Source organism: Xyrauchen texanus, chromosome 11 (genome assembly GCF_025860055.1).
Source record: "Xyrauchen texanus isolate HMW12.3.18 chromosome 11, RBS_HiC_50CHRs, whole genome shotgun sequence".
Taxonomy (NCBI): Eukaryota; Metazoa; Chordata; class Actinopteri; order Cypriniformes; family Catostomidae; genus Xyrauchen; species Xyrauchen texanus.
In genome coordinates, this window is record NC_068286.1 from 47102697 (window position 1) to 47129721 (window position 27025).

Sequence of the window (27025 nt, forward strand, 5' to 3'; positions counted from 1 at the left end):
GCGATGCGTGAAATGCAATACACCGCTCCCGCAACAGGGGGTAGTAGAATCTGGTGATATTAGTAGAGTCGGGTCACGTAATATTCACTTTTTGTGCGCCCTAGTAAACCTGTCACGGGCACTTTTCCAGTACGTTTTCACCTTATCTACGGTCTTTCCCATCGCGGTTGCAACCTTCCTCCAGGCATTTTCCAACGCTATTTTATTGGAGTGTAATTGCGACGAACTGTCATATAAATGCGGATGTATGCGTATAAGCTCGCATAATTTTTCCTCTTCGCCCGCCATTGTATTCAAATCTTCTGTAAACATAATATACTTGAATTAATTTACAATACTTGCAATGTCGCCCCCACCGACAACGCATAGTATTGCGTGCATCGGTGCGTCGCGTATCAAAAACTAGGACGACACATTTGGCTACGCATCGACGCATAATGGCGGCCGAAGCGTAGCGACGCGTAGCCATACCTTTCAGACGCGTACGCGTACCGATGCGTTGACTATGTAAGGGCCCTTACGCGTCATTTTGACGTAACGTACTCCCGGATCGACGCACCCGGAAGTCTTGTTTTTCACGTCCGGTTCATTAGTTCTTGTTTCGTTTGTCGGGTTTTGTGAAGTTTTTACCGTTTAGTTTGATCACTGTGATCGTGTTTTAAGGAGTAAAAACAAACATGACCGAGGTAAATCAGCATATTTCTTTATGTTTCGCCTATTTCAGATGGACAATCTGTCTTATGTGTTAGTGAATGAGTGATCCATGCTTTATTTCTTTTTAAAAGTACTTTAGTAGTATGATTGTGTTTACATGCAATATTGCCAAAGCATTAATATAGAAAAAAGGTAATGAGAAGACAAATAATAATACAAATACAATTAAGAATTAAGTAAGGTACAATAATAAATGTATCGAATGCTTATTCCTTCGTTGTGGTTGTCCCTTAGTAGGCAGGATGCTACAAAGCATGCGGCTATATTAGCACATTCATCTTTTTCGCCGAGGATAAAAGGAAGTTTTTCAGGTGGAGTGCAGTTATTAAATTGTCTCTGTCTCTCTCTCTCTCTCTGTAGGATGTCCAGAAGCACTCCGTGCACACGCTTGTGTTTCGCTCTCTAAAGAGGACTCATGATATGTTTGTGTCGGATCGTGCCACACCAATATCGCTGGATGAGAAGAGGTAAACTCACATTCAGCTGGCTATGTCTCATTCAAGCAGGACCTGTGTTAATGTTCTGGAAACTGGTATTATGGCAATATAAAGCAGCCAACAACCCTCACTGGATTTTTTTTATACCCTGGATGTGAAGTGTTCCTAATGGACATTCCACAGGCCACTGAAAGGCTGGATGGTTAAACCATAGCAACATTGATACAGTTGAAGTCAGAAGTTTACATACACTTTAGCCAAATACATTTAAACTCAGTTTTTCAAAATTCCTGACATTTAATCATAGAAAACATTCTGTTTTAGGTCAGTTAGGATCACTACTTTATTTTAAGAATGATAAATGTCAGAATAATAGTCAAAATAATTATTTATTTCATCACTTTCCCAGTGGGTCAGAAGTTTACATACACTTTGTTAGTATTTGGTAGCATTTCTGAGGTCTTGACTGATTTTTGATTTTCCCATGATGTCAAGCAAAGAGGCACTGAGTTTGAAGATAGGCCTTAAAATGCTTCAACAGGTACACCTCCAGTTCAGTACACCTCCTATCAGAAGCGAATTATCTAAAGGCTTGCCTTGACATAATTTTCTGGAATTTTCCAAGCTGCTTAAAGGCACAGTTAACGTTCTATATGTAAACATTTGACTGGAATTTTGATATAGTCAATTAAAAGTGACCCAATCGGTCCGTAAACAATTATTGGAAGAATTACTCATGTTATGCATAAAGTAGATGTCCTAAACGACTGTGGAATGATTAAAAAATGAGTTATAATGACTTCAACCTAAGTGTATGTAAACTTGTGTCTTTAACTGTATATGTGCTATCACTGTATGTATTTAAGTGATTGATAAAGACACTTAACCTCAGGGATATCCAGGGGAGCCTGAACCTGTAATAAGCATCTTGTAAGTCACAATCATTAAAAAGAATCTGCTAAATGACAAGTCAATTAACACTTTTCATACTTTGCATGCCACTTAGCCACAAGGTGAAGATGGCAGTGAAGATGAGGACAGAATACGGGCCTGTGTTACACATGCCCGTGTTGAAGGAGGGCAGAGACAAAGGGCAACTCCAAACTTCTGATCCATATGGCCAGCTGGGATACCCACTGTCTGGTGCGTCTGTTTATTTATATAGCTGATCTGAAACAAACCAAAGTCATGTTTAAATTATATACTCTCTGTGCATGCGCGTGTGTGTGTGAAAATATATATATCTTAGAAGTGATTAACCTGCTCAAAGACTAATAGTGAAATCACTAGTAGAAAGTAATAAAAAATGTCATGCTATTGAGCTCAGCTTGGAACATGAGCAACATCAAAACTAATATGTGAAGACAGTCGCAAACTTAACACATCAGTTTATTGCTTTTTCACGCCTGTAATTGTTTGCCTTTATTCCTGCAGACAATAGTTCAGATTACCTGGTGACAGGAACTCATCTCTACCCATCTGCTCCAGGTAAGACTCAGATGGCCTTTACAGTCCTTTAAGAGCTCAACGTTAAGGATTTTTTTCTGCTTGCCCAGTCAGGCCAGTAGTTCAGATTTTTACTTGCCCCCCACACACACACTAAATATACAGTATTTGCTAACACTATAGTTCGAATTAAGTGCCGACATGTTCTTCTGCTGTTGTAGCCCATCTGCCTCAAGGTTTGACATGTTGTGCATTCTGAGATGCTATTCTGCTCACCACAATTGTACAGAGCGTTTATCTTAATCACCATAGACTTTCTGTCAGCTGAAACCAGTCTAGAGATGCAGTTACAGAAATAATCAAAGCAGCCCATCTGGCACCAACAATCATGTCACGGTCCAAATCACTTATGGGGCTTTTCCACTGCACGGTACGACTCGACTCCACACGCTTTTTGGGGGTTTTCCACTGTGGATAGTACCTGATACTTTTTTTTAGTATCACCTCGGTCGAGGTTCCAAGCGAGCCGAGCCGATACTAAATGTGACGTCAAAATCCTGCAGATCACTGATTGGTCGGATAGAATCGTCACTACCAGCGTCACTGGATTTGCGACACGGGACATCAACCCACTAGTTTTAAAGTTAGCAACAGCGATAGCAGTATCATTTGTTCACACGACTTTCTTAAAAACAAAACTTAAAAGTGACTACAGAACCATCAAGGAAAAGTGGAAGTGGTTCGACCAAATGGACCCCATCTAGACCGGCGAGCAATGGGAGGGAGAGTGCCCTGGACTCAGCCACGGCTGGAGTCCATGATGGGGGATGGTACGTTTTGTTATGTTAACTCTGTACTCTGCTAGAAAGCTTAACTTTATTTAGTTGAGCAGCTACTGGAAAGCTTCTTAAACAACCAGACCAATTTAACTGTTACACTTGTGTAAAATCACCATGAACAGCTGCTTTATGCAGCACAATGAGCTAGCTAACAGCTAGCGGTCGTGTTATTGTTTATGGTCAGTGATATTTGTGTCGCGTTCAAGATGATGTCACAGCAGTAGAGGCGGCGCAACTATGACGATCAGCCTATAATCCCGCCCACGTTGAGCCGGCACTAAACTGCAGAGGAAATGCAAGCTCACAAATGTAGAGTAGAGTCGGACCATAACGTGCAGTGAAAAAGTGCTCTTAGATTAAATTTTTTCCCCATTCTGGTGGTTGATGTGAACATTAACTGAAGCTCCTGACCCATATCTGCATGATTTTATGCACTGCACTGCTGCCACAAGATTGCCTGATTAGACAATCGTATGAATATATTGTGTGTGAGAGTGAGTCCAATTTTTGGACAAGCCCTGCTTTTATTGACAGAAGTACTATGCTGCTGTGAGAGAGAGTGAGTGAGAGTGAGTGAGAGTGAGTGAGAGTGAGTGAGTGAGAGTGAGTGAGAGTGAGTGAGAGTGAGTGAGAGTGAGTGAGAGTGAGTGAGAGTGAGTGAGTGAGTGAGTGAGTGAGTGAGTGAGTGAGAGAGAGAGAGAGTGTGTGTATTTTTAAGGAAGATATTGTATGTGAATGTGCCAGAAATATCATTTATATATTTGCATGGAATGTTATTTTTTTTTTAATAAATATAATCTAGCTTTGCTAGAACATAATGTCATTCAATGTGAACGTTACTCATTAGTTTTTGATTTTCAACCTTTGATGCTTCCAAAACTGTTCTACACTGTCTCTGACGCTCACTTTCTGTCATACTTGCAATTTTTGGACAAACCCTGCCCTGCTTTTATTGACAGTAGCACTATGCTGCTCTTCAGCTGAAAAACCTCGATGCTGAACATTTAAATTAAATGCAATGAATCACATGTTCTTCAGAGGTTGTAATAATGTTTCTCTGTAATGTCATTAGGAGTGGCCCTCACTGCAGACACACAGATGCAGAAGATGCCCAGTGAAGCTGGCATTCATTCCATGACTCTGGCTCTTCCTCCCTCACAAGCAAGGTAACAAACTACACAAACATGTGTTGGTCACTTCAGATCTCTCATTTCCACTTTACTATGATTTAGATATATAAAAAAGAAGAAAAACAAAAGACCGTTTCAGTTCCTATTGTAACCGGTCATTCAAGATGGAATGTGTTGGGTGTAGATTTTTATATTCGAAATGACGTGTATTATTCTCTGCTGTGTAGGCAGGATGCCAGTCGAACTGCTGCCAGTGTGGGAGATATCCACAGACATGCAGGAGGTGCAGAGAGATCTCATCCTCCACAGCACGCACTGGTGAGCACCTTCCATCAGCTCAACTCCATTTTAACTCTTGTCAGTTCCAGAGTGGTGCCAGAATGGGCTACGATTAACTAAACCCCATGCATGTTTTATACTTCACAAATTCCACCACTGATTTTGAAGCTCAGTATGTAGATGGTTGCTGATTAAGTTATGTGCAATTTGTTGAATTCATTTCATCATCTCTTGCAGTCTCTTATGGAAGGAGGCACCAAGAATTCTTCACTAGTGGCTAGAAAGGCTCCTACAATGCCCAAACCTCAATGGCATCCACCATGGAAACTTTATAGAGTGAGCGCTCTTGTCACTGTATTGTCTGTTATGTTGTTTGTTGGAAAAGCACGAGTGTTGGCACCCTTTTTAAAGACTAATGTCACTGATATGATAAATGCTCAGTGCTACATCCCAAGTTTATAATCGTGGTGTTTGATTGGAAAATGGTTCCAGTTCATTATGCAGTTCTCCTTGTGTCTCTCAGGTCATCAGTGGGCATCTGGGATGGGTCAGGTCTATAGCAGTGGAGCCTGGGAACCAGTGGTTTGTGACTGGATCAGGAGACAGAACTATAAAAGTAAGCTGTGCGATTTCAGATAAGTGATTGTTTCCATTCAGTACAATGCTACAGCCACTGTTTCTTAATTTATACTTTTGAAGTCAGAAGTTTACATACGCCTTAGATAAATACAACTCAGTTTTTCACAATTCCTGACATTTAATCATAGAAAACATTCCCAGTTTTAGGTCAGTTAGGATCACTACTTTATTTTAAGAATGAGAAATGTCAGAATAATAGTCGAGAGAATTATTTATTTCAGCTTTAATTTCTTTCATCACATTCCCAGTGGGTCAGACGTTTACATACACTTTCTTAGTTTTTGGTTTCATTGCCAAAACGTTTTGGGGAGCCTTCCACAAGCATCTCACAAGAAGTTGCTGGAATTTTGGTCCATTGCTCCAGACAGAACTGGTGTAACTGAGTCAGGTTTGAGGCCTCCTTGCTCGCACATGGAGGTGTGCTTGGGGTCATTGTCCATTTGGAAGACCCATTTGCGACCGAGTTTTAACTTCCTGTCTGATGTCTTGAGATGTTGCTTCAATATATCCACATAATTTTCCTTCCTCATGATTTCATCATATATTTAGTGAAGTGCACCAGTCCCTCCTGCAGCAAAGCACCCCAACAACATGATACTGCACCCCCATGCTTCACGGTTGGGATGGTGTTCTTCAGCTTGCACGCTTCACCCTTTTTCCTCCAAACATAACGATGGTCATTTTGGCCAAACAGTTCAATTCTTCTTTCATCAGACCACAGGACATTTCTCCAAAAGTAAGATCTTTGTCCCCATGTGCACTTGCAAACTGTAGTCTGGCTTTTTTTATGGTGGTTTTGGAGCAGCGGCTTCTTCCTTGCTGAGCAGCCTTTCAGGTGATGTCGATATAGGACTCGTTTTGCTGTGGATCTAGATACTCGTCTACCTGTTTCCTCCAGCATCTTCACAAGGTCCTTTGCTGTTGTTCTGGGATTGATTTGCACTTTTCACACCAAACTACGATCATCTCTAGGAGACAGAATGCGTCTCCTTCCTGAGTGATATGATGGCTGCTTGGTCACACTTGTGTACTATTGTTTGTACAGATGAACTTGGTACATTCAGGCTTTTGGAAATTGCTCCCAACATGAACCACTCTGGAATTTTCCAAGCTGCTTAAAGGCACAGGTAACGTTCTGTATGTAAACTTTTGACCCACTGGAATTGTGATTATAGTCAATTAAAAGTGAAACAATCGGTCTGTAACAATTGTTGTACAAATTACTCATTCAAGCACAAAGTAGATGTCCTAAATAACTTGCCAAAACTATAGTTTGCTAATATAAAATCTTTGGAGTTGTTAAAAAAATTTGTTTCAATGACTTCAACCTAAGTGTATGTAAACGTCTGACTTCAACTGTGTATATCTACTGAATATTAATGAATGGCTAGTGTTAAGTGTTTGTTCTGTAATGACAGATCTGGGATCTTGCCAGCGGTAAGCTGAAGTTGTCTCTGACGGGTCACATCAGCACAGTGAGAGGGGTGGCTGTCAGCACACGCAGCCCTTACCTCTTCTCATGCGGGGAGGACAAACAGGTCAAATGCTGGGATCTGGAATATAACAAGGTACAATCTCTTCTTTATAAAATAGGGATGCCAAAAGTACCAGTACTTTGGTACCAAAGGGATACTAAATCTGAGATGATATAATTAGGAGAACAGTGTTTCTGCAATACCAGTGCATGTGCTCTGCTCTCACCTCATGGTAATGCAAGTACACACCTTCATAGTTAATCGCAGGTTTTGAAAGTGCTGAAAAACATGTTGACAGACGATGTGGGGTCTGGAGAGGGCATTTTACTCTCCCAATTCATCCGCACTAAACCGTTGCATTTGGCATGTGGCCAGGGAGTGCAGAGTCGTCAACCTTTATCTCTGTTGTTATTGGGTTGTAACTACGTTTACAATAATGAATTCCCTTGCAATTATAAAAAGGTCAATGCCATTAAATTTTTCTATTCTACGTGGATTGACTACAGCCGTCATGCTTCGGATCTTCTGTGATTTGCTCTCAGGGATTTACGAGTCCTCAGCACAACTTCTAAGTTGTTGTAGGTTTATGAGTAATTTTAGCGTTGAAATGCTCCATGAATTATTCTTAGATTAAAAATGTAGTCCTAAGATTAGGAGTAACACACCCGTGATTTTTAAGAGTTGCTCCTAAAATGTATTTTTTTTTTTGTGAATACAGGCCCTGAAAATTTCACATCAAATCACTTTATTGCACAATTTGAATTTTAGAAGAGTATCTCTGCTCTGTAGGTCCATACAATGCAAGTGAATGGGTGCCAACATTTTGAAGCTCCAAAATCCACCTAAAAGCATCATAAAAGTAAGCCAAATGACTCCAGTGGTTTAATCCATGTCTTCAGAAGTGATATGATAGATGTGGGGAGAACGGATCAATATTTAAGTCCATTTTAACCATAAATGCTCCTCCCTGCCCAGTAGGGGGCGATATGCACGAAGAATGCAAATCAACAAAAACAAAACTATTTAAATATTGATCTGTTTCCCTCCCACACCTATCATATTACTTCAGAAGACATGGATTAAACCACTGGAGTTTTATAGATTACTTTTATGCTGTGGTTATGTGCTTTTTGGGGCTTCAAAATGTTGGCACCCATTCACTTGCATTGTATGGACCTACAGGGCTGAAATATACTTATAAAAATCTTAATTTGTGTTCTGGCAAAGAAAGAAAGTCATACACATCTGGGATGACATGAGGGTGAATAAATGATGAGAGAATTGTAATTTTTAGGTGAACTGTCCCTTTAAGTTGTGCAGAGTAAATACGGAGATTATTATTCAATGTGTCGTCGAAGCCATCTTTCTGTGTACATATATAAAATGAATGATGTTGCATTGCTCTGGTTATGAAGGCAGCTCTAATGGACATGTTTTGTGTTGTCTTCAGGTTATAAGACACTATCACGGTCATCTAAGTGCAGTTTATGACCTTGACCTTCACCCAACTATTGATGTCCTCGTGACCTGCAGTAGAGACGCCACGGCGAGGGTGAGCTATCTGGACACCTCAACATTTAATGGTGATGATCTGCTGTACAAAAATAGTAAATGTATATTGTCTGTGTGTTGTAGGTTTGGGATATCAGGACCAAAGCAAATGTCCACACCCTCTCGGGACACACTAACACCGTGGCTACTGTCAAATGTCAAGGTGCCGAGCCACAGGTGATTACTGGTAAGTAGCCATTTCATTTTGACTGCCATTAGATCTGCAGGAATATTCAAGACTCGTGTTTTCTGTGTTTTTGTTCACATGCTTTACATTCCCTTTTCAGGCAGTCATGACAGCACTATTAGACTCTGGGATCTGATCGCTGGGAAGACGAGAGCCACGCTTACAAACCACAAGAAATCTGTCAGAGCATTGGTGCTCCATCCCAGACAGTATGTTACTATACAAAATTAATTTCAGAAATAATCAAGCAGTCTTTCAGTATAATAAAAACAAAATAAACACAGAGTAAACTAATCAAAGTCATCCCATTCCCTGAATTAAAGGAATATTCCAGGTTCAATCGGCAGCATTTGTGTCATAATTCAAAACATGATCGCCACAAAAATGTATTTCGACTCGTTCCTCCTTTTCTTTACAAAAGTAGCACAAATGTGTGTTCCACTGAGACGCTTACAATGGAAGTCAATGGGGGGTCAATAACCTGTAAATGTTAAAATACTCCCCTGTTTCAAAAACGTATTATTTTTATTAACAGGTACACCTTTGCTTCTGGCTCTCCAGACAACATTAAGCAGTGGAAATTTCCTGATGGGAACTTTATCCAGAATCTTTCAGGACATAATGCCATCATCAACACACTGGCTGTCAATTCGGATGGAGTACTTGTGTCAGGAGGTGAAATATTCTTTCTGTCAACAGGACAGCCAGTCCTGCTCTAAATGTTGTACAGTAATATCTAGTTGTTCATAAAGCATTTGGGCCTTTATCGTCTGATGTACATTGGACCGACCCTCTTTTAGATCCAGATTTCGTCATTTATATTCTTTACATCATACCTGTATTCCCTGTCTTTGCTGTCCTCCCTAATGCCTCAACTCTTGCATCTTCCCTTGCCCATCCGTCCTGTTCGTTTTCATATCAGCTGATAACGGCACCATTCACATGTGGGATTGGAGGACTGGCTATAACTTCCAGAGGATTCATGCAGCGGTGCAGCCCGGTTCTCTGGACAGCGAGTCGGGGATCTTTGCGTGCGTGTTCGATCAGTCTGAGAGTCGGCTCATAACGGCGGAGGCTGACAAAACCATTAAGGTCTACAGAGAGGACGACACAGCTGTAAGACACTCTCATTTCACTACTAATGCTCACGGAAAACTAATAATAAGGATTAAGACATCTCAAAGGATTTGTAGCAAAGTTAAACAGTGTTAATGTTTATGATGGATCAGGTGCGTAGTCAGTTTAAACGCATGCGTGTTCTAGAATAGATGGTTTGCTTTCAGAAAAGCTTTGCTTTGATTTGTTCTAGTTCAGGGGTTTTTAAACTGGGGTCTGTGGGGATAAATGTGTGTGTGTATATATATATAGTATATATATCTTTTTATTTTTGGCATAATTACTGTTTTATTCTGCTTTTAAAGACTGGTTGAAACTTGAAAACTTAAAAACCGAAAAAATCACATGTACATAAGTATTCACAGCCTTTGCCATGACACTCAAAATTTAGCTCAGGTGCTTCCTGTTTCCACTGATCATCCTTGAGATGTTTCTACAACTTGTTTGGAGTCCACCTGTGGTAAATTCAGTTGATTGGACATTATTTGGGAAGGCACACACCTGTCTATATAAGGTCCCACAGTTAACAGTGCATGTCAGAGAACAAACCAAGACATGAACTCCAAGGAATTGTCTGTAGATCTCTGAGACAGGATTGTATCAAGGCACAGATCTGGGGAAGGGTACAGAAACATTTCTGCAGCATTGAAGGTCCCAATGAGCACAGTGACCTCCATCCATAAATGAAGTTTGGAACCACCAGGACTCTTCCTAGAGCTGGCCGCCCGGCCAAACTGAGCGATCGGGGGAGAAGGACCTTAGTCAGGGAGGTGACCAAGAACCTGATGGTCACTCTGACAGAGCTCCAGCGTTTCACTGTGGAGAGAGGAGAACCTTCCAGAAGAACAACCATCTCTGCAGCACTCCACCAATCAGGCCTGTATGGTAGAGTGGCCAGACGGAAGCCACTCCTCAGTAAAAGGCGCATGACAGCCCGCCTGGAGTTTGCCAAAAGCACCTGAAGGACTTTCAGACCATAAGAAACAAAAGATTGAACTCTTTGACCTGAATGGCGAGCATCATGTCTGGAGGAAACCAGGCACCGCTCATCATCTGGAACTGGGAGACTAGTCAGGATTGAGGGAAAGATGAATGCAGCAATGTACAGAGACATCCTTGATGAAAACCTGCTCCAGAGTGCTCTGGACCTCAGACTGGGGCGAAGGTTCATCTTCCAACAGGCCAGCGACCCTAAACACACAGCCAAGATAACAAAGGAGTGGCTACGGTACAACTCTGTGAATGTCCTTGAGTGGCCCAGCCAGATCCCAGACTTGAACCCGATTGAACATCTCTGGAGAGATCTGAAAATGGCTGTCCACTGACCCTCCCCATCCAACCTGATGGAGCTTGAGAGGTCCTGCAAAGAAGAATGCCCAAAAATAGGTGTGCCAAGCTTGTAGCATCATACACAAAAAGATTTGAGGCTGTAATTGGTGCTAAAGGTGCTTCAACAAAGTTTTGAGCAAAGGCTGTGAATACTTGTGATACTTTTCGTTTTTTATTTTTAATAAATTTGCAAAGATTTCAACCAAACGTTTTTCACATTGTCATTATGGGGTATTGTTTGTAGAATTTTGAGGAAAATAATGAATTTAATCCATTTTGGAATAAGGCTATAACATAACAAAATGTGGAAAAAGTGAAGCGCTGTGAATAATTTCCGGATGCACTGTATATAAAAAATAGTTTTGTGATTTTTAAATTTTTTCAAGCTTTTGCTGTCATCTTTAGTTTGCTCACTGGGGGTTGCAAAGCTGTATTCTTTGCTGCTTTGGAACAGTATTTACTGTGAACCCGCTATACTAATACACTCAAATGTATGTAAAAATGTTTCTCTTCAGGTGTATACACAAGCATTAATAGAGAAAATAAGATTTTAAAAAATATGCACCATAAACAGTATAGTAAGATCATAATTTAATAGGCAACTATTACGTTTCGCAAATATTTTATATTTATAATATGGCATTATGTAATAAAAAATATATATTTGAACTATTTTTCTCACACCGTAAAATTGGATCTTTATTAGGGTTGCAAAGGGGCGGAAACTTTCCATGGGAAGTTAAGCTGGGGAATTTTGGGAATACTGGAAAAAACTTTGGGCACTTGGCAATATTCTGCTGCATCTTTGTGGCATTCTTATCTGAGGTTATCCTTCTACATTGGCGCAAAATATACCAGCACATTAGATGGCGCACGTGGCGTTGTTCTGTAGAATAAAATTAGAAAAAAAGCTTGTAAAAAACAGGAATGCAATGCCATGCACAGATATATAAATAGTTAGCTAAATAGTTGGAATATTCTGGAATGGTAAAAATATTTTACAATTGATGCTGGATAAATGAATAGAAATAGGCTAAATTGATGAACACTCCTCAATCAGCTAAATCAAACTATATCCTACACTACTAACTGGCTAGCAGATGAAACAGTTGAGCTAGCTAGCACCATGATAGCTAGCATCTTAAATTGTCAATGAAATGGTGTTAGCTAGCTTACATTTAGCATATCTGATTTACTGGCTTGCTAGCTACTGTATAAACCCATTTTGATGTAGTATACCATAATCAAATATATTTACGCTATTAAGATCATGAAAACTGACTTGACTGGATGCAGTCCTTGTGCTCGAGTGCAGTAGAGTGGCTTCAATACTCCTGCTGCTGTAAGCTGTGTAATGTGTGCATGTGATTGAGGAATGGGCAGATTAGGAATTCAGCTGAATTTGCATTAAATCTGGTTGTTTTGACCAAGATTTTGCTACAAGATTTTTTTGTTTTGTTCAACTGTTATAGGCTAACCTGCAATTTAGCAAATTTCCCCTTTATTCCCATTAATTCCCATAGAAAGTTTCCAACCCTAGTCTTTATGCATGAAAGTATAAAGCTACCTCTTATATTTTAGGAAGGGGAATCCCTCGCAAGGCTATCATCATATTTGGGTGTCAATGGCATTGAAAAGTTTAAGCCCTGCTGTAGTTAATGTAATTGGCCAATATTTTGGGGTGTACTCTTTTAAAGCCGAAGTGTTCTGTCGCTATGCCACCAAACGTGCATTGGGTCATATGATGCCCTGTCCCACCTGCCGGTAATGAATACGATTGACTTGTTTGGGGCTTTTTTTATTCACTGATTGTTCTTTTCTTTTTGTGCATTTGTTTCAGACTGAAGAATCCCACCCGGTGAATTGGAAACCTGAGATCCTGAAGAGAAAAAGATTTTAGATATTTGTATTTCATTTGTTTTGATCCCTTCATTGTGTAACATTTTGTTTCCGGAAATTGCCATGCTGTTGTCTGCTTACAGCATAAACATAAACCGCAGTTCCAACGATTGAAGTGAAATGGTCAGAGGATTTGCCATAAGAGGTTACATGTTGGTTCAATCTGCCTATTTAAAAAAGTGGAACATTTGTAGTCGTAGACAAATAAATGTCATGTTATCATGTCACAACGTCGTTGTGACACGCAAGAACAAACAAGGTTTGATGTTATCGACGTAGCAACCATTCAGTGCTGTTTATGTACTTCATTAATTGTTTGATTTTATTTGAAAGTGAAAAATGACTTCATTAAAGGAACAGTTCACCCAAAACTATCATTCTCTCATCATTTAAACTCTCACGTTGTCTCAAACTTGCATTATTTCCTCCAAGTTTTTTTTTTTAAGACATTTGATGTGTTTCTATTGATACATGTAATGTAATGTTCTCTGCATAGTGCAGGTTTATGATGAATATCCCCTGGAGTCGTGAGTTTGAATCCAGGGCGTGCTGAGTGACTCCAGCCAGGTCTCCTTAGCAACCAAATTGTACCGAGTCACATGGGGTAACCTCCTCATGGTCGCTATAATGTGGTTCTCGCTCTTGATGGGGCGTGTGGCGAGTTGTACGTGGATGCCGAATACGGAAGCCTCCACACGCTCTACGTCTCCGCGGTAACGCGCTCAACATGCCACGTGATAAGATGCGCGGATTGGCGGTCTCAGACGCGGAGGCATCTGAGATTCACTACGCCACCACTGGGACTTCGAGCGCATTGGGAATTGGGCATGCCAAAATGGGGAGAAAAACATGGATTAAGCCACTCTGAGTCATATGAATTACCTCTGTGGCATCTTTATGTCCTTTTTGAACCTGTGGACTTGCATTGCATGGATATAAACCTATGAGACATCAATATTTGTGTTCTGCAGAACAAACTGAGTTTGAGATGGTGTAAGGATGAGCAAAATAATAATTTTTTTTGGTAAACTGTTCCTTTAAATGATTTCCTTGTATGGTCCACAGAAGGAAAAAGGCACATGGGTTCAGAACAAGATGAGGGTGAGTAAATGAGAGTTTTTTGGGGGGGTTGAACTGTTCTTTTAAGGTCTGTAGTACAACAGCCATATCTCTAAAACTGCTTTGAAATAGCTGACTCAGTATTTACTGATTCATGTGCCACAGCACAGATTACGAAATCCTCTTTCATCAGGGAACATCAGGGAGCTTGGTGTGCTGCCTAGTTGAACCCATGACCGTGCTCTGTCCAGTTCAAAAGGAGCAATAGTGACTTATTGACCATGGTCAACTGGTACACAGAGGTCAACACACCCCCACACGACCTGAATAACAAACATACACAAACAAACTCCCACCCTCACATCTCATCAGGCAGATCTCTTATGGCCAGCAAAATAATAATAATTTGTCATAATGTTTCCCACTTTTACTTGACTGTAATCACTGAAATAATAAGGATAAGCAATCAATAATTTTATGAAAGGAAAGTTTTTAATAAAATTACAAATCTCTTAAATGCTTTTACAGTTTGCTTTCGCACATTCATTTTTGTTCTGTTCCATTTGTGTACATTTGTTAGACCGTATACACTGTACATATGTTAACCTCACCTACCGTAATCACACAATGACTTCAGAATACATTTCATTTAAAAAAGTTGGGATTTCTATTAATACGTTGTCATATGTGATGCATTAGACCAGTTGCAATTAAATGAGTACATCAAATTTAACGACATGATTTCTGTATAAAGATTGACATCATTTGAAGAGATGGAAAACTGTTAGCTGAAGGTTGTCATATTGAAAATGACAAAATCAGACACCATTAGACAGAGGTTTACACGCGCTTACAATGCATGCCCATGTATTTCTACTTAAGCTTCACAACAACAAAATAATAATAGCTCAGAATCAAGGGTTTGCATTGGTTTGGTCTTTAAAAAGGCCCTTCCAATCCTTCAAACTGCTTGACACCAGTGTGCTGCCCCCCAGCACTGATTCTGTTGATGGGAATGATCTTCATGGTGGTCTCCTTCAGAGAATACCAGCGACTGTGCCATGTGGCCCAGATTAATCCATTGTCATATCCATACTGGGAGTCCTTCTCTGTGTACTTGCCACCTGTGGAAAACAAATGACAGCAAAGAGAATCACTCATGCATCGTCTCGACAAAAATTGTGAATGTAAGATTTTGAGTCAATAGTGACTTTACAAAGCTGTCTTGTCTTAAAGGTGTACTTGGGTACTACTTTCAACAGTGATTTGCCATTGCCATCAATAGTAAAAGAGTAGGCTGTATCTTACCATCCCATATGATTTAAAGGGACAGTGCACCCAAAGATGAGAATTCTCTCATCATTTACTCACCCTCATGCCATCACAGATGTGTGTGACTTTCTTTTGTCACCAGAACACATATTAAGATTTTTAGAAGAATATCTCGGCACTGTTGGTCCATACAATGCAAGCAAATGGTGACTAGAATTTGAATCTCCAAAAACCACATAAAGGCAGCACAAATGTAATTCCTAATCCATGTCTTCAGAAGTGCTATGATAGGTGTGCGTGAGAAACAGGGGCCGGTTGCATAAAACTGTTTTAGACTAGTCTTACTAGTTAGTCGTCTAAAATGTTGGTCTTAATTTTTTCAGTCTAATTAAAGACCAAAATGTAAGACAGCACACCTCAGGCTAACCTTTGTTTACATTCAGCTGAGCCAGTGGGGGCTGAAAGGGGCGCGAGTTGAGACTTTGACTTCAAAAATGGGAACAAAATGTTGTGTTTTTAATTATTTGGGTTAAATCACTAAATGTGTTTATTAAAATACATTTTGAAGCATTGTAGTCCTCTAATAAGCAAATATTCTCAGCAAATAAAAAATGTATTGAGTGTCCACTGTCGGCCATTTTTTTTAAGCTGTTCAGTGTCTTATTTTCCCCACAATGCAATGCAAATTAGACTGTTTTGCTAAAGACAACTGTGAGCTTGTTTTATGCAACAGGCTTTCTATGGCGTCTTTAGCTAGTCAAACTAATTGTTAGATGCAGTCTTAAGTTAATGGCTATGTTTATGCAACATATTAGTATTTAGTAACTCCTATTTTACTGTAAATCTCCACCTCTGACCAGTCCTGACTAGTAGGTGGCGATATCCACAAAGAATGGCAATTGCCAAATAAATCAAATGAGAAGAATGTGAAAGTGAAAGTGGAGATTTATAGTTAAAAAAATTATTGATAATTTTCTACACCTATCATATCGCTTCTGAAGACATGGATTAAACCACTGGAGTCATATGGATTACTTTTATGCTACCTTTGTGTGCTTTTTGGGTCACCATTCACTTGCATTGTATGAACCGACAGAGCTGAAATATTCTATACATCTTCATTTGTGTTCTGCAGAAGAAAGTCAGTCATACACATCTGGGATGGCATGAGGGTGAGTAAATGATGAGAGAAAATTCCTTTATAGGGTGAACTGTCCCTTTAATGTATGGAACACGGCTCATGTGAAGGGTGTATGTGTTTACCGCTGTAGTATTTTCCGTTGAGATGAGCAGCATGGCAGCGGTTCATCCACCAGCCAGAGCCCTCCTGTAAGGCACAGTGATCGTGGAACTTGTCGTTGTCTTTGTCAGGTGTGCTGAACTGCATGCCGTTGTGAGATGTGTAGAATTTGTCACTGGGATCAACACCAAAGTCAACACCATCGAAAGCATCACCGGCATCTCCACCAGAGTAATATGCATACGTCAAACGGTATGAATCGACCTCTGGTCCAATTTTGAATGTGGAATAATCGGCAAACCTGCGAAAGAACGTTTTACAAGACACGTTTGCCTTCATTTGTGACACACACTTTTGAAAACAGGTTCTATGACTTCTGATCGCTGTGTAGCCTAATGTTTAGCAACATGTTTGATTTAATCGAACAGATCATGCAATGATACTTGGCTGGAACATTACTTCTTGTTGCCTTCCCAATCGACCATCTCGATCCTCAGCACGTAAGGCACGTTGGACTGAACAGACAACAGATGCATCTTCTCATTCCCCAGCCAGAACTCTGTTTTATCGTCTGGTGAGAGATACCCAAAGCCTTCCTTATACTGAACCCAGTTTCTGTTGAAGTCAACACTGCCATCCCGCCTCTGAAAACAGAGTCATTCTGATTGATCAATGAAGTCAATAAAGACACCCATTCTGAGTCTGAGCAATGCATCGGTTAGGTTCACATTTTTGGTCACTGTACATTTGTTTTGTGCCTCACATACCCTCTGAAGAACCGTCCATCCACGTCCAAAGCTGTCTATCTCACAGTAGACCAGAAATGACTCGAGAGCCCTGGCTGGCTTCACATAGTAGAGTCCACTGACCTTACCACCTTTGTTTGCAACGTCCTGACAATCTGTGGAAAGAGTACACATGTGTTTACTTCAGCTGACTACTCTTGTGTAATCACCAGTCACCGTGAAGATGCTTCCAAATGATTGAACATCTAGCACGGGTTTTACCTTTCCCTGTGATTGTCTGGATCTCCACAGTGTCTTTGCAGGGCTCGCTGCACATCTGGTCCAGCTGGAGGGACATCTGCTTCAGATCGGTTATTCTTTTCTCATTACTCTGTAGGCTGGACTGCAGTTGACTGAGGAGAGGAACAAAACGCAACAGATAAAAGACGACAGAACTGATATGACATGGAGATATCAAACCGGTCAAATATTAAGATAAGGAGTGCTCACTATATTTGATCTTCCTGGGCGAGAATGCTCTTCTCAAATCGCAGTATATCATCCAGCATGTTTGAGGATTTCTTGATGAACGTATCTGAGAAAAAGACGAAGATTAAAATTGTGGAAATCAAGTACAATTTCACACGGACACACATAGATGTTACAGGCCAAACCAACTTATAAACACACTCAAAATGACGCATTAGTGCTGCGGATCTGTCCTGTGCGACCTTTCAAAGAAGAGAAACCAGCAATAATCCAGGACTAACATCTACAATGTATATGAAGTCTGACCGAACACCAGTGTAACACCTCGATGCATAATCACTTGCGCTACCTGGTGCTTGTTTTTGTGCTTGTGTTTCCGAGTCTTTCAGATAGACCACTTTGTCCTTCGCTCCTTTGGTAAGGTTGGCAATTTCCTTTAAATCCTGTTCCATTTCGTCCAGCTGTTTGTTAACGGCAGGCTTGTATTTATGTAGGTAATCAGCGACTCCACATGTGGTTGGGCAGTATGTCCCCTGAGGAAGAGGGAATGGAGGGCGAGCACAGTTAAATCAGTGACTCTTTCCATTGTAAATACAATAGCAGAAATACATATATTATTGCATGCATACTTACAAACTCAATGTCTGGGGTACATGTGTCTTGTGCTGGTGAGTTGTACCTTCCTAATTGCTAAAGATGAACAAAGGGAGAAAAGACAATTATCCAAAAAGCATAATAACAAACCTGCTGTTACAGTGACAGTTAAAGGCTGTACAATCTTACAGCTGACGCTAATGTAGAAATCAGCAGGATGGAAGAAGCTACACGCATGAACGGAGCCATACTGGTCCTGCAGTCTGTGTGATGTGTCTTTGGAAGTGTGAATGACTGTTGACTTGTGAGGGGTATTTATCGGATCAAGGTCCTCATCGGAGATAGAGATAACGGTTCACTATGCAAATAAGAGCTTGCACTAACCCTCTCTTACTCACTGCCTGACTCACAGTACTGACCGGCAATGCTTTTGAGTTTAGAAAATGTTCCAAACATCAAAGGAACATGGTAATACACAAACAGAGACATCAAGAACGTGAGAATTTCATAACTGGAAGTCCTTGAGGATTAAATCTGGGTTGCAAATAACAATGTTTTTGATAATAAATTTACAATACGGTTCACGGACAAACAATTAGCAGCATATTTTTACAGCATTAATGAATCTTTGTTAATGTTCATAAATAAAATGACAATTGTTCATTGTTAGTTCATGTTAGTTTATATTAACTAATGTTAACAAGCACAAAAAATGTATTTGTATATGTTGAAATTGAACATTAACTGAGCCAAATTTTGTGTCCTAGCTTTTATTGAAAATACATGTTATTCCACGTGTTGCCCAATGTTACTCTGTAAATTAAATAAGGCTATAACAATCAAATATAAATGTATGAATGTATTCTTATACATAGTGCAGATAGATAGCTTTTCAAATTATATATATATATATAAACAGATTGAAAGAAGCAGAATGCAAACAACAGTTATAAAATAATTTATAAAAAATTACATAAAAAAAAGCCTCAAACTATGTGAACTGGTAAGTTTGTTCCTCTGGAACACCCACATTACCTCTGATTATGTTATTCATTGTTGTGTGAATATAACAGACACTTCTTTATAATTATATTCAGTTTAAAAGTTAAAAAGTACCCAAACGTATCATGAAATTAATTCATGCAGCTTGTGTGTCGTATCGCAGGTCTTCAGAAGGGAGATCACAAGTTTTGTTGAGAAACAACTCAAAATCTACTTCATTTATCAGTTCAGATTGGGGTTGTTTTGTTTACCTTCAATGAGTCACAATCAGCTGTCTGTCTGTCTGTCTATCTATCATCTGTCTGTCTCTCTCTCTGTCTGTCTGTCTGTCTGTCTGTCTATCATCTGTCTGTCTGTCTGTCTATCATCTGTCTGTCTCTCTCTCTCTGTCTGTCTGTCTGTCTATCATCTGTCTGTCTCACACTCTGTCTGTCTGTCTGTCTGTCTATCTCTCTCTCTGTCTGTCTGTCTGTCTATCATCTGTCTGTCTCTCTCTCTGTCTGTCTGTCTGTCTATCATCTGTCTGTCTCTCTCTGTCTGTCTGTCTGTCTGTCTATCATCTGTCTGTCTCTCACTCTGTCTGTCTGTCTATCATCTGTCTGTCTCTCTCTGTCTGTCTGTCTGTCTATCATCTGTCTGTCTCTCTCTGTCTGTCTGTCTATCATCTGTCTGTCTCTCACTCTGTCTGTCTGTCTATCTATCATCTGTCTGTCTCTCTGTCTGTCTGTCTATCATCTGTCTGTCTCTCTCTCGTCTGTCTGTCTGTCTGTCTCTCTCTCTGTCTGTCAGTCTGTCTATCATCTGTCTGTCTCTCACTCTGTCTGTCTGTCTGTCTGTCTATCATCTGTCTGTCTCTCTCTGTCTGTCTGTCTGTCTATCATCTGTCTGTCTCTCTATCATCTGTCTGTCTCTCTCTCTGTCTGTCTGTCTGTCTGTCTCTCTCTCTGTCTGTCAGTCTGTCTATCATCTGTCTGTCTCTCACTCTGTCTGTCTGTCTATCATCTGTCTGTCTCTCTCTGTCTGTCTGTCTGTCTGTCTATCATCTGTCTGTCTCTCTATCATCTGTCTGTCTCTCTATCATCTGTCTGTCTCTCTGTCTGTCTATCTATCATCTGTCTGTCTGTCTATCTATTATCTGTCTGTCTCTCTGTCTTTCTATCTATTATCTGTCTGTCTGTCTATCTATCATCTGTCTGTCTATCTATCTGTCTATGTGTCTGTCTGTCTATCTATCTGTCTGTGTCTGTCTGTCTGTCTATCATCTATCTGTCTGTCTATCATCTGTCTGTCTGCCTATCTATCATCTATCTGTCTATCTGTCTATCTATCTATCTATCTATCGTCTGTCTGTCTGTCTATCGTCTGTCTGTCTATCTATCTATCATCTATCTGTCTGTCTGCCTATCTTTCATCTATCTGTCTATCTATCTATCCTCTGTCTGTCTGTCTATCATCTGTCTGTCTATCTATCTATCATCTATCTGTCTGTCTATCATCTGTCTGTCTTTCTATCTATCATCTGTCTGTTGGTCTGCCTGTCTGTCTTTCTATCTATTGTCTGTCTGTTTGTCTGTCTATCTATCTATCTATCTATCTATCTATCTATCTATCTATCTATCTATCTATCTATCTATCTATCTATCACCTGTCTGTCTGTCTGCCATCTGTCTGTCTATCATCTATCTGTCTGTCTATCATCTGTCTGTCTATCTATCTATCATCTGTCTGTCGGTCTGCCTGTCTGTCTTTCTATCTATCGTCTGTCTGTCTATCATCTGTCTGTCTATCTATCTATCATCTATCTGTCTGTCTGCCTATCTATCAATTCAATTCAATTCAGAATGCTTTATTGGCATGACTGTACATATTACAATATTGCCAAAGCTTGGAACACATAGAATAATTATAAAGACATCAAAATAATAAAGTATATAACTTAAATTTAAATGTACAAATTAAATTCATTGTACAAATTAACAGTGTAACAGATTACAATATCTGTGAACATTCGATACCACAGTGTTTTAACACACATATATACATACACACACACATACATTACTGAGGGTCACTGTGGTGGACAGTAGGGAAACACACTGAGGTCAGACACACACACACACACACACACACACACACACACACATACATTCACCTGCTCTCTCTCAGGCTGTGGCACACACACACGTATCTGGCAGCCAGTGCTGCTGTCTGTCCCTCTCCTAGTAAGGTCTTTATCTGATCTATTTCAGTCATGGCTGTAAAGTCCTGTATTAAGTCAGTGAGTTTGTTGAAGTAGAGTTCTCTGACTGAGCTGTATTTGTGACAGTGAAGGAGGAAGTGTGTCTCTGTCTCGATCTCTCCTGTCCTACACTGAACACACACCCTTTGCTCTCGGGGTAACCAGCTCTTTCTGTGTCTGCCGGTCTCGATGGCGAGACTGTGTTCACTCAGCCTGTACTTGCTCAGGATCCGTCTCTGCTTTGTGTCTCTCACACTCTGGAGATATTCTGCCAATTCATAATTTGATTTCAAAGTTCGATAGAATTGTAATTTACTTTGTGTTTTAGTTTCCTGATCCCAATGTTCCAGATATGTATTTTTAGACTGTTTGATAATTTGGTTTATTCTGATGTGTGTGTGAGAAGCAGTGCTGGTCTGAGACTGGTTAGAGTTAGTCGGGTTAGTGAGTCTCAGGACCAGCTGACTGAGGAGACTCTTTTCGGGGTTCAGTTCTTGGGTTTGTAGTGCTTTAAAATGTAGCGTTTCTGTGGGACTTGATTTTAGATGCATCCAGAATTTGAGGGATCTTTTTTGCATATTAACAATCAATGGGAATCGGCCTAATTCTGCCCTGCATGCATTATTGGGTGTTTTCCTTTGTAGTTTTAGAATCATTTTGCAGAACTCTGTGTGTAGGGCTTCTGTTGGATGTCTGTCCCATCTAGTGTAGTTCTGATCACTGAGTGGACCCCAAACCTCACTTCCATACAGCGCTATGGGCTGAATTACACTATCAAAGATTTTACACCAGTTTGGAATCGGTAATTCAGTGTTTTGGAATTTCTTCTTAATTGCATATAGAGCTGTTCGAGCTTTATGTCTTAGAGCATTCACTGCCACACTGAAACTCCCCGATGCAGTGATGACCAGGCCGAGGTAAGTGTACTGCATCGTGTGCTCTAGGCCGGTGCTGCCTAGACTGAACTGGTATCTGTGTTCCTGACATCTGGGCTTTTTCTGAAAGACCATAATGTTGGTCTTTGTGAGGTTGACTGCCAGGGCCCAGTTCTGGCAGTAGTTCTGCAGCAGGTCCAGGTGCTGCTGTAGTCCCTGTGCAGTGGGTGACAGCAGCACCAGGTCGTCTGCGTACAGCAGGAGCTTGATGCTCCTGTCCTGTAGAGTGAGTCCAGGGCCTGTAGACTGCTCCAGCTGCACCGCTAGTTCATTAATGTAAATGTTTAAGAGTGTTGGACTCAGACTACAGCCCTGCCGCACTCCTCTCTTCTGGGTGAAGAGTTCTGTATGTTTGTTGCCAATTCATATTGCACATTTGTTGTTCGAATATATTGATTTTATAATGTCATAGACTTTACCCCCTACACCACTTTGTAAAAGTTTGTAATATAATCCGTTGTGCCAAATAGAATCAAATGCTTTTTTGAAATCGACAAAGCATGCAAATATTTTTCCGTTTTTGGTCTGTTTTACGTGTTTATGGATTAGGGTGTGTAGGGTGTAAATGTGGTCAGTAGTTCTGTGATTTGGAACGAAGCCAATCTGACTCTTGCTCAGGACATTGTGTTCTTTAAGGAAGTCTACAATTCTATTGTTTAAAATACTGCTAAATAACTTCCCCAGATTACTGCTCACACAAATGCCTCTGAAATTATTAGGGTCTAATTTATTTCCACTCTTATGAATTGGGGTAATAAGTCCTTGGCTCCAGACGTCAGGAAAACAGCCTGAACGAAGGACAATGTTGAACAGTTTGAGCAGCGCCGCCTGCAGCTCCGGTGTGCTGTGTTTCAGCATCTCACTCAGAATGCTGTCAGGACCACAAGATTTATTACCTTTCTGGTTTTTGAGTTTGTTTGTCAATTCTTCATGTGTGATTTGGAAGTCAAGTGGATTTTGATTATTTTTAATTGTCTCTTCATAAGTTTGTAGATTTTGTTGGATCGGATTATAATTGTCACTGAGTTGTTTTGATGGGATATCTTTATATAAGTTTTCAAAATGATTTGTCCAGATTTCTCCATCTTGTATTGGTAGGTCTTGTGGTTTTGCTGTGCTCAGATTATTCCACATATCCCAGAACTGATTTTGATTTATTGAATGTTCTAATTCTTGTATACTTTTGGTCAGATGGTGTTGCTTCTTCACTCTAATCGTGTCTTTATATATTTTTAGTTTTGAAAAGTATTCAGTTCTTAAGTCAGTGTTGTTTGGTTCTTTATGTTTCAGATTTGATAATTTTCTAAGTTGTTTTATTAATGTTTTGCAGTCTGAGTCAAACCATTTTTCATCTTTTGGAGTATTTTTAGTGTATTTTTTGCCTTTCTTTTTCAATTCACTTCTATGTGCTGCTTTTTTAAATATGTAATTGATTTCATTTGTGGCCGAATTAACACCATCTTTAGTTGTTGCAAATTTCTTATTAATAAATGTATTTATTAGATTTTTTAGTTCTTCAGATCTGAGGGCTTGGACAAATGTATCTGCGCTGTCCGGAGCCCATCTGTATCTCTGCTGGACCTGATACATTTGGCAGGTTTCCAGTCTGTTTTGTTCTGGTGTGTCATGTGTTTTGATATAGATGTTAGTTTGGTTATGGTCAGAAAGCGGAGTTTGCTGTTTGACAGTGAATGCATTGAAGGAGGAGGGGTCCATGTCAGTGATGGCATAGTCAACTACACTAGCTCCAAGACCTGAACAACACGTGAACCTCCCTAAAGAGTCCCCTCTGATCCTGCCGTTCAGTATGTACAGGCCTGAGGCTCGGCAGAGCTGCACCAACTCTCTACCGGTTTTATTTCCCGTCTGGTCAAGGTTGTTTCTCGGTGGAAGTTTTCTTGTGAGACTCGAGGGGGTTCTTGCCAAAGACATATTCATTGCCCTTTGGATCTACATCATCAGGTTCAGATCCAGTTCTTGCATTAAAGTCTCCACACAGCAGCACGTTTCCCTGGGCCTGGAAACGGCTGATTTCTGTGTGGATGTTGTTGAGATATTCCTCGTCATGGTAAGGGGAATCCGCTGGGGGAATGTAGATGGCACAGAGATATGTGTCTGTAGCAGAAATGCCAATTTGGTTTAGTTTTAACCAGCAATGAAATTTTCCAACTGAAATAGTAGAAATGTGTTTGGCCAGATCCTCCCTGTACCACACCAGAATTCCTCCCGAGTCTCGTCCACGATGAACTGTACTTATTTTAACTGAAGGTACAATTACTTCATAATAGCCTGAGGGACAGTAGGTAAGCGCATCATTTCGATACCAGGTTTCAGTGAGGATTATTATATCAACATCTTCGATATGTTTTCGAAATTCTGGGTCTGTGCTTTTAGAACCAAATGTTGAAGAATTAAGACCCTGAATATTCCAGCAACTTATTTGAAATGAACGCATTCGTATTCTAAAAGATAAACCTATTTGGTGAGACAGAGAGAATGTAACGTGAAGCTAGTGTACATGTGAAAACATACATGGCATTTTTTTTTCTATCTATCATCTATCTGTCTATCTATCTATCGTCTGTCTGTCTGTCTATCATCTGTCTGTCTGTCTGCCTATCTATCATCTATCTGTCTATCTATCTATCGTCTGTCTGTCTGTCTGTCTATTATCTGTCTGTCTATCTATCTATCATCTATCTGTCTGTCTGCCTATCTATCATCTATCTGTCTGTCTATCACCAACAAAACCACTAGGGGATGTTATGCATCAAAAGAAACTCCACAAAGAGACAGTGCCTCATTCAAAGCCATGTGCATCCATCATTAATACAATTAAAACACTATTAAATAGAGTTGAAAAATGGCAGCAAACCTGATGATGTAGCATCCACCATCATAACTAATATTTTTTATTTGCATTTCAGAATAATTTTCCTTTCATCACTGTAAAAAACATCTCCAAATAAGTTTCAGACCTCAATACAGCTTTATATACATAATTTACACCGATCCACAACATTAAAACCGCCTGCCTAACATGGTGTACGCCAAAACACCACCAAAAATCTCATAATAGCATTCAGAGATGATATTCTTCTCATCACAATTATACAGAGTGTTTATCTGAGTTACTGTAGACTTTGTCAGTTCAAACCAGTCTGGCCATTCTCTGTTGACCTCTCTAATCTACAAGAACTGCCGCTCACGGGATGTTTTTGTGTTTTTGGCACCATTGGGAGTAAATTCTAGAGACTGTTTTGCGTGAAAATACTCAAACCAGCCCGTCTGACACCAACAATCATCCATGCGATTATCTAATCAGCCAATTTTGTGGCAGCAGTGCATAAAATCATGCAGATATGGGTCAGGAGCTTCAGTTAATCATGCCACGCTCCATATCACCGAGATACATTTTTTCCCCATTCTGATGGTTGATGTGAACATTGTTGGTGTCAGACAGGCTGGTTTTTTTTTCAGAGTATTTCTGGGATTTTCACGCAAAACAGTCTCTAGAATTTACTCCCAATGGTGCCAAAAACACAAAAACATCCAGTGAGCGGCAGTAGTGTTAATTTCGTTAACGAAAACTATGACGAACAATGTTCATCAACGACCTTTTTTCCATGACTAAGATGAGACGATAACGAGACGGCACCGACGTCATTAAACACTAACTGTGATTATATCAACATTAAATATTACTGTCGAAAAAAGACGAGACTAAAATGTAGTTTAAAATATAAAATCTCTTTATTTCTGTCGGGGGGAAAAAGAGGAGACAAAATATTATAGTATGTTATTTCTGAATTTCTTAGGCTACATATATATATATTCGGCACGTTTCGCGGCCATCACACCGGCCCGCTCGGTGAACCGACTGACCATCGGGAGAACCGAGCGGGTCGGTGTGTTTGCCGCGAAATGTGCCGAATGGGCCGCGATAAGTACAAATGAGCCGCCGCGTTGTGCAGAACGCAGACCACGATAAAATAATGACAGCAACAGTTGGACTTGGGAGAAAGAGACGATGGTATGAAGGCTAACCACAAATAAATTGAGGTCGGTTAATGTCTTGGTGGTAATGTTAAGTTGTTGTTTTTTTTTAAAGTTATATTAAGACAACTATATTAGACAACTTAATACGCTATATTAAGACAAGGCGGTGGCGTTACATTATGTAGGCTGTGTTTTATAGCTAAACCGAACTCATGAAGCTAATAGGCTAGCACATTGTTGTGAAGTAGCTGATAATGAGCGGGAAAGGTAACGTAAGATTGAGTATAGACCAATGACTTGTGTATTTGACATGGTGGCAATGCTGTGTTTATTTGTCCTTCACATTACCATCAAAATTAATTTGATTTGGCATCAAAATGAATTTGAATATGATATAAAAACGAATTGCCTACAAAAACATACCTCAAAA

General features: G+C 40.1%; 2 protein-coding genes across 2 annotated transcripts; one reads left to right on the forward strand and one right to left on the reverse strand.

Moving 5' to 3' along the window:
* The first annotated feature begins 579 nt into the window (after nucleotides 1-579).
* Nucleotides 580-14686, forward strand: plrg1 (pleiotropic regulator 1). Its single transcript, XM_052137307.1, has 15 exons — nucleotides 580-686; nucleotides 1075-1181; nucleotides 2158-2294; nucleotides 2586-2639; nucleotides 4509-4602; nucleotides 4794-4884; nucleotides 5083-5181; nucleotides 5369-5461; nucleotides 6903-7052; nucleotides 8410-8511; nucleotides 8595-8697; nucleotides 8798-8906; nucleotides 9233-9372; nucleotides 9620-9813; nucleotides 12983-14686. Exons 1-15 carry the CDS (start codon nucleotides 678-680, stop codon nucleotides 13040-13042), a joined length of 1542 nt encoding a protein of 513 aa, XP_051993267.1. The 5' UTR covers nucleotides 580-677; the 3' UTR covers nucleotides 13043-14686.
* Nucleotides 14574-18720, reverse strand: fgg (fibrinogen gamma chain). Its single transcript, XM_052137318.1, has 9 exons — nucleotides 18610-18720; nucleotides 18460-18516; nucleotides 18176-18359; nucleotides 17848-17932; nucleotides 17620-17750; nucleotides 17380-17513; nucleotides 17072-17256; nucleotides 16636-16913; nucleotides 14574-15224 (listed from the first exon to the last, which is right to left on the reverse strand). Exons 1-9 carry the CDS (start codon nucleotides 18667-18669, stop codon nucleotides 15040-15042), a joined length of 1299 nt encoding a protein of 432 aa, XP_051993278.1. The 5' UTR covers nucleotides 18670-18720; the 3' UTR covers nucleotides 14574-15039.
* Between the last annotated feature and the right edge of the window lie 8305 nt (nucleotides 18721-27025).